The 8,737-nt window shown below is 37.8% G+C and overlaps 1 protein-coding gene across 9 annotated transcripts in view; it reads left to right on the top strand.

Moving 5' to 3' along the window:
* LOC120413521 (disintegrin and metalloproteinase domain-containing protein unc-71) overlaps positions 1-8,737 on the top strand; it is a 982,641-nt gene that overhangs the window by 867,994 nt on the left and 105,910 nt on the right. For all 9 annotated transcript variants that reach the window (XM_052707188.1, XM_052707187.1, XM_052707193.1 and 6 more), the window contains 3 exons: positions 3,545-3,717; positions 3,789-3,958; positions 7,703-7,866. In XM_052707188.1, coding sequence (XP_052563148.1) covers positions 3,545-3,717; positions 3,789-3,958; positions 7,703-7,866 — 507 coding nt within the window. The remainder of the gene's footprint in view (positions 1-3,544; positions 3,718-3,788; positions 3,959-7,702; positions 7,867-8,737) is intronic.

The raw sequence follows: 8,737 nt of genomic DNA, 5'->3' as shown, positions 1-8,737 counted from the left end.
AACTTTGGTGGACCTATCCACCTTTTGAGGAAGGGGATGAGAATTAAATTAAAATTCATCGTGGGACATTTTCTGCAGGAAATCTTTGATAAACTTTATATTCTTTGTAACTGTGTATTGTGTATGCCGAGCTCCTGTGGTCTAATGGTTACAGGTTTTGCTTTATGAGTGGAAGGTCGTGGTTTCAAACCCACATGGCTTGGCATATCCTTTCACCTGTACTCTTCACAGGTGCTTTGAAAGGGACGAGTTTTCAGAAACCAGATTACCAGATAAATTGAGGGGCTGGGTATAAGTAAAACTTAAATGTGCCCAAAGTATGGCCCGCGGGCCAAATGTGGCCCATTATACGAAACAAAAATATTGTTTGAAAATCTTTCTAATTGATACACTATCACACGTAGTCCAAATAGTAAATTTCGTCATAATTTTCATCAAACATTTTCGGAAATGTTATATGAAACATTAAAATTGACTGACTTATGTAGAAAACTGTAATAAAAGCAAAAAATATGTCTATTTTTCATATCAATTTAACAGTCATAATGACCCTTTTAATGAACTGAGCCTCTAACTTAGTTTACATCACTTCCACCTCAGGTTTCGAACTCACGAAAGTTAACAGTTGATTCTGACTGATTATCATCTAATTCTGGCTTACAAAATTTGATAAAATTCCTTGTGAAATTCAGAAGAATAAGTCTGTTGCAAATATTTTACAAAGTTTTGATCCCTTCTTCATATTTTTTTTTAAATTTTAGTGTATTTTCGATGCACAGTACCGCAAGCAGTTTTATTCGTTTTTTCTGTTAAATCTTGCATTTTGTTGAAAATAGATTATTGCAAATCTGTTTGGGTGTACGGGGTTTCCAACAATTTTTTCATTTAAATGTTTCAGATTTTCAATTCTGGCTTGTATTTACATTTTATTTATACTTTTTTAATTTTTTCCCATTTCTCGACCATGCCCAGAATTGAAGGACAAAAACATTTTTTAATATTTGCATCGGCCTAGTTTTTTTTATTATTTTGCAACGACTTTTCATTCATGAAACTTAATTCATATATAAAATCACGCCGCTACATTTTTTAGATTTCAAGTCACCACTTTCAAAATGAAAAAAAAAAAACAATTATAACACAATGCATATTCATCACCATTTTTCTAAATACCTTAAACAATAAAATCAACAGAACTAATCAAAACAATAATTTTCTTTACTGAAAATGTTCAAAAAATATTATGAATTTTGCAGAAATTTCAAAGAATTTAAGGCAGTTCATGTTTGTTTGTCTTTTAAATTAAAATAACCTTATTCCTTTTCTTAATAAACTATTTTGTACATTTGACCCGCAAGCTCATTTGAGCAACTTTGAGCACCCCTGGTTTAAAACGCAAAGCCAAAAAGGAAGGAAAAAAACATTCGAACCTCTTCGGCGGCAAAGTTACGGCTTTCGATCGCTCGACACACTTGCTCAACAATAGCGTGTGTGCGTGTTCCATTTGCCTAGTAACAGATGAAACCTTTGTGATTCTATAAATAGAATCGCAAGTCCGCAAAAGATCGAATTACTGGTCGCAGTAGATAGTGGCATCGAACAAAAAAATTGTGTATTACACAAGAAGAATTTAAATTAAACATAGAATATTTCATTAAAATTCTTCTTGTGTGATAAATTAAAATACTAATAAAATGCGCGAAGAGGTTGTAAGACCCCTTTTTCAAATGGACTCGTTGTCGAAATCTCTAGAGCTGTTAATTTTTTTTAATAATATTTTTTTTAAGCTGAAATTTGACCTTTTTACCCTCTTTAGAGGGTTACTGCCCAAATATTTTTTCGACTTTTTTTTATTTTTCCCGTGTTTTGAGCAACTTTTGTTCTACGAAAAACTATACTTTCCTTGTTTTATGTTTTTCTTGTTTCATTTTTTGTATTTTAATTTGCATTTATCTTGTTTAGTTTATGTTTGTTTTTGGTATTCCGCGTATTCCCGAGAAAGACACGCGGCAAACCAGCCTCGAAACGACGCGCCGCACTTTCGGCAAGTGCGTGCTGTCAAATCCCATACTGCGCGATTTGTTTTTGTTGATCTTCTTCTTTGAATCGCCCGGGAAGTGCAGAAAATCGCTGGCCGCGCGGCGTGTACCTTTTAAAGAAACGGACAATAGATTTTGGCCTATTCTACCACCTCCTATCATTACATTTTTCATGTTTTTACAATTTTCAATTATTTGCTTGTTTTTCACATTTTCTGCTTTGAAATGGCATCGTTATAATTTGAAACATTTAAAAATTCGTAGAGGCATTGTCCGGAACACTAGAAAAATTACTGCATACTTCTTTTTACTTAAAAAAAAACTAATATCAAAAACACAGCCAAAGTTGATTGCATTTTTAAAAACATTGGCAAAGTCACATAAAACAAATAAAACTTCCAACCGATACATTTTCAAAAATTTTAAGGGTTCTTCTTTCCAGTGCTTTTAGAGACCAAAAGTTGGATGTAAAATGGATTTTTGGCGATTTTATAAATCGAAGCCCGTCTAAAGGCGGGGTAGGGTTGTAGAGGGTTAAGGGTTTCTCCTCAGGGTATGGGAAAAATGCTTTTATTCCATGATTGCGAGATTCCTACTCGAAACTAGGTGTCCGAAGGCTTGATTGTTGAGGCAATTGACTTTGATAGCCCGGGGTGACTTTGATAGGTTTTTCAAATGCCCGTCAATTTAATATCTAAAAAATTTCGAGAATTTTGAGTATGAAAGCATTAAGGGATAGCTTATTATCGAACATATATGCAAAAATGTGACTGTTACATTGGATGTATCAAAATTAGTGGCAAAATCAAATTTCTATCAATGTCACCCCGGGCTATCAAAGTCACCCCAGTACCTCTTTTTACACCTTAGCTTCCATCCACCCCGGGATTCGAACTGACGACCTTTGGATTGTGAGTCCAACTGTCTACCAGCGACTCCACCAGGACAGGACCCAGGGAGACGACTCCTACACCTGGACTGAGCTGACGACCTAACCTTTTTAGGTTAGTCCGAGGCCAACATTTACTTCCCGTCCGACGGAAGGCGTGATCAGACAAATCTCGTCTCAAAATTTGCCACCGGGACCTTCTGGGATCGAACCCAGGCCGACTGGGTGAGAGGCAATCACGCTTACCCCTACACCACGGTCCCGGCGTCAAACATAAAAGGCGTTTTCCTCGGAACGTCAAAAAGCGGCGTACGACAAGATAGCACGACAGCGTAGACTTTCAGAATGACAAAGGACATGGTGACCAAATTTCGATATCTTCAAACTTCCGAGAAGGAGGAACTTTAAAACTTAATGACCGTAAACCCTCTTCATGACTGATAATTACAAAAATAAATGTTTTAATTTGAACAATTGCTTTAAAATATAAATAAATATTCAGAGAGATCAAATCAAATACAAACTTTTCTTCACAAAGCATCGTTGTCCACTTGACAGCAATATTATTGAAATCATGATTAATTAATATCCATTTTTACTCTCTTCTTAATTTCAGTACTTTCGTACGCTCAACACGCGCGTATCGGTTGTGTATATAGAGACGTGGCAGGGCCAGAACCAGGCCAAGATCGACGGTGGCCAGGATATTAGTAAAGCAATATCTAATTTTAATGATTATACAGCTAGGAATTTATTTAAAATAGATAAGGACACGACGCAGCTCCTAACGTGAGTATTTCCTTGAAGAGTTATTTCTGGTCAAAATTTTGAGGTTATGTTGCTCTTTCTCTCGTTCACAGGGGCGAAACGTACGCGGGCGGTGAAGCCGGCATGTCCGTGCCGGAAACCGTCTGCACGCCCAAGGCCGTAGGCATTAGTGTAGATATCAATACGTACGAGCCGCATCTGCTCGCGGGGACGATGGCGCACATGATCGGCCACAACATCGGCATGGGTCACGACGATAACCGTAAGTATAGTCAGTCCAAAATTTAATTTATTTAATTTTTGCCTTAAATTTTTACCAAACACTCCCCTGAGATATACCACAGCCAAGTGTTTTCCCCTTAAAGTATACTCTCTAAAGACTCACAATAACTCACCGTTCATTGCATTTTCATAGCTTCCTCCCTTCTTTTGGAGTCGTATCTTTTTAAATAGCATCCATTTCCGACCTTGCCATTGAGTTCCCCGTCCGACGAACCACCGGAAGCCATTCTAACCTCAAACCCTGCCCCCTTATCCCCCAAACGGACACTGAAGGGACTGCACAAAAAAGCAATAAAAGATCCACAAAGGGCCATTGTACAATCCGTGACACTCTCCTGCTCCTCCTCTTCCTGCGAAACAGTCACGCCACGTTAGATCAATGACCAACAATTGCAGCAGAGCACACATGTGACCTCCCCCTCCCACGGTTTCCCAAAAAGTTCCCAAGTCAAACCAAACCAAAAGCCATTTTCAACCCGGTTTGCACGAGGCCCCGACATGTGGATGATGGAATGGTTCTGGGCTGTCAGACCGATGATGGGTTCCCATCAGTTGTCCCTCGGGCTGTGGGATGCTTTGTAGCCGCCGGACGCCGGAGGGCTTGACTGGAGTTTCTGGGCCTCCGGGAAGGGTTGCAGTTGATATGGGGTTCAGGGGTGTAGCGTGGGCAATAAAGGGAGTCTTTGGGGGATCGTTTTAAATTGAGGCTATTTTAAAGATCTTTTGTTTTAGTTTCGTGTATTTTTAGTTTATTTTATGATATGCTACTTTGCTAAAAATATGAAAAATAGGAGCATTGGGATTAGCAATTTACAGCAGTTAAGTTTTCTTCAAAAGAACAAAACAGGATTTGATATTTTCCTTAATTTATGGGTAATTCTCAGCCAACACATACAGCAGATGCTTCAATTTACGTGAAACTTTGTCCTGATGAGTAACTTTTGCCCCTGATCACGAATCCGAGCTTTGTTTTCGATATCTCGTGGAGGAGGGCTGGTACGACCCCTTCTATTTTTGAGCATTCTAAAAAAGACGTGTTTTTCAATAATTTGCAGCCTGATATGGTGATGAGATGGAAATTTGGTGTCAAGGCGACTTTTATTTAGATTGGACGCCCGATTTGATGGCGTACTAAAATTAAAAAAAAAATATTCAAATTCCAAGAAAAATAGATTGAATATTCTGTAATTTCTTGTTACTCGTAAAAAATTTTGCACATGTCATTCTAAGGGAAATATAATGCCTTTTTCAAAACTGAAATAACCCAGAAAGGTATTTTTTCATATAGAACTTTTTTTTCATTCAAAAATTACTTGTTTTTTTGCAGCTTTGCAAAGTTTTTTTTTCGAGTGGATAAATGTTTCACAAAGTTGTAGACCATTGCAATTATTTTTTGAAGTGAAGGTGTAAAATGCATTTTCAAACACTCCTATAATTCACTGCCCTCCATTGAAAAAACGGCTAATATCCACTTTTGACAAAAACGAGATATTAGCACCAGGTGATAGAGGATGTTCCAACGCATCTTCTGTAACTTGAATTTTGCTGAAATAGTGTTTGGACTTGGCTGCCGATGCGAAAAACCAAACGGCTAATATGCCACTCTTATGGGAAATTGCCTTGACGCAGATTTTGTGACAAACACTAAAACGCGTTTTTCTCGGAATACTTGATTTGGCATAATAGCCGAATTTTCAATTATGGGCAGTTCAATCAATAAGGTTTTATAAAAGTTTTAAGAGAGTCGTGAAAACCCAATGCAATGTCAAGCCAAACGGTTTTATCGCATGTTTCTTCAAAACAAAGGGTGTTTTAGCTGTCAAGTGCCATTAGGCATGCAAAAAGCTTACTTAAAACCACAAGCTTCTGAAAAAGCTTTAAACGCGGCCCATTAGCAGTGCATAAATATGGCACTAAACGCGTGTTCTGATTGAACGCGAGTTCTGATTGGTTGAAAAAAAGAACTGAGAAATTTGATTTAAATTTGACGAAAACACTCATTTATGCTGAATTTCCGATATAATTGATATTGCGATGGATGTTTTAAAATTATTTGAACATTTTTTTCAAAGAATTGCAGTAAAATATTTTGAATCATTAAAAACTATGATTACAAAATAATGATTTTTAATGAAGCGAATTGATTTTTTGGCTCTATCAAAAAAAAATCAATCGCAACTGACGTTGAGCCACCAATTGCGAGGAATAAGCTTTCAAATTATTTTGATTACCTCCAAAATCTATTATTTATCATGGTCATTTTTGCAAACCATCTCCATTTTATCATTTGGCAAGACAAAGACTTATTTTTTGCCAAAATAAAACCAATTTGGCATAAGGGTCATTCCATCTGAAGCGGAACAGCATTTGAAAATTACCCTCTCCGATCCTGCTCAAATTTGGCAGGGCTGTTGATACTATCAAAACATGCAAGAATCCCGAATTTCATCCAAATCGGACCACCCCCTCCATTTTTGTACCTCCCCAAAAAATCGACTTTTTGGCGATTTTTGACCAAACCTCCTAGTTTCAAACGACGATAACTCAGGAACCACAAATCTTAGAGGGTCGGTCTTAGATTCAATTTTGAAGGAAATTGGACGTAGAATCCATTTCCGTGATCAAAATTGTGATTAATTTATTTTGTCTACTTGTATTGCGCAATTGAAAACTTTAAATGGCCGTATCTCAAAACACCCCAACATATTTTTTTTATTTGACCTCACCATCGTGTTCCCCGGCCAATTTTACATAAGAATCACTTATCGACAGAAATGAATATGTTTCGTTCCAGAGGTATCGAATTTTAAAGTTTTGTGTTTTCGAGATTACCTACATCAGCTTCATTCGCCGCATCTGCTAGAAGCACACAGGCGGGCTGATCAATAACTGCTACCTGGTGTTCTGGGAGATGATTAATTTAATTTATATTTTTATAATTTTACGCAAATATTTATTCATATAGCTAATACCTAGAAATTCATTTTAGTAAGCAAAATTTTAGAAACTTTCTCAATTTTTTTTTGCTCAGATAAATAATTTCGGAACCCTCCTTCAACACACCTTTAAAACGTAGATTGTTTATTTGACGACACACATACACGTCCTCTAGGGACCAAATCGCCCAAATCCAGCTCTCCCAGGGTCTCCCGTTCCTTTCCACTGGTATGTGGCCACCGTACGACCGACCATCCAGAACCAAACCGCCCGACAGCTCCCACGCTCTTTTCCTACGTCTGTGTGTCAAATGGTTTTAAAAACGAATCACTGCAAAAACCTGCGCCCCCTCTGTATGAGTGTGCAATCGTGACACACTCGTCGATCGCCGACACCGTGGACACTGCTATTGGCACTGGCCCAGCATCCGATCAAGGCCGGCATTCATGGGTTTTCCACACTGCTGTCCCACCCAGGGACGGTGAATAAAACGGAAAATCCTCACGTCGCTTTCAACGATTGACCTCGCCGAAAGTCCTCTCGCTTTCCACAGGTTCATCGAATTCGTTATTGAAATGAAAATTGTTTCCCATTTATTTCTGTCAATTTTCCAACCCGTTCCCCAACTCCACCAACCCGCGTTTGTCTTCCGCGAGGGTTGCAAGCGAACTCGGGCTCTTATTATGTGTGAAAGTTTTTTTTTTTTTACCTTATTTTATTTTAGGTCCCCAAATCTGACTGACTGATTGTGAAGGTTGAAATCCCCTTTTTCTCTCTATCGTTCCAGGTGACGAGTGCATTTGTCGTGACTGGCACGGCTGTATAATGTCCCAGTCAATTGTCGGCCTGGAGAACGTCCAGCCGTATAAATTCTCCGAATGCAGTCGATTGGATTATATTGATGCACTGCGGATCGGGCACGGTCTCTGTTTATTGAATAAACCAAACGAGGTAAGGTTCGGACATTTATGCCAAACAGCTGGGTTTTTTTGTTGCTTCTCAGGGTGGATAATAGGGTGGTTCATGAAACTGATAAAAACTACTGAGTAGTAAATGTAATGTTTGACTTAAATTATTGTGAAGCTTCATCGGAAAAAAAGAAGAAAAACTATCAGAACCACCCCAATTTCACACAGATTGCAAAGTTGGGTCAAACCGTGTGTAAATGGATCAGTGAAATGAAAGCTCTTCACGTTGGCCCAGGTTGAAATTTCGGCAATGTTTGCATAAAAAAATCAACCGAAAAGCGAGATAGAGCCGACCGAGAGGCAGCAGCAGGCAACAACATTTCGATTAATTGCATAGTTCAATTTGCGAACACGATTTTCGGGGTAGGTTTTCCGAATATGGTGTAAATAGTGAACTTTATCTTCTACGTTGTAATCTACTAGGTTTGCAATGATGTGAGAGCTTCTTGTTGATTTCAATGCAATGTGATGGAAATTGTGGATACATTTTTGGGGTCAATATTTGATGGACTGTTGATTTCAGAAAGCTATTACTTGTTTCATTTTTGATGCTCGTGAAACTCATGTCAAATCCACGCTTGGATCATTCTTTCTTTCAAATAAATAAACGCGAGCCAAAATGAATTTTCAAAAAATTGCGAAAATCTGAAGGACAATAATAGACAATAAGACACTTTTTTTTAATCAATATTTTGAAGCTGATCAAAGTTTGTAAGCAGACTTCCATTGTTTACTGATTTTGTTCAACACTCTAAAATATTAAGTATTTAATGGAAACCGAGCAAGTGTTAAAATTTTATAATAGGCTAAACATTTCAGAACAATATTCAAATCAGGTAATAACCGTTGCAAAA

The sequence above is a fragment of the Culex pipiens genome, chromosome 1 (genome assembly GCF_016801865.2).
Source record: "Culex pipiens pallens isolate TS chromosome 1, TS_CPP_V2, whole genome shotgun sequence".
Classification (NCBI taxonomy): Eukaryota; Metazoa; Arthropoda; class Insecta; order Diptera; family Culicidae; genus Culex; species Culex pipiens.
This window is presented reverse-complemented; position numbering and strand designations above follow the sequence as displayed.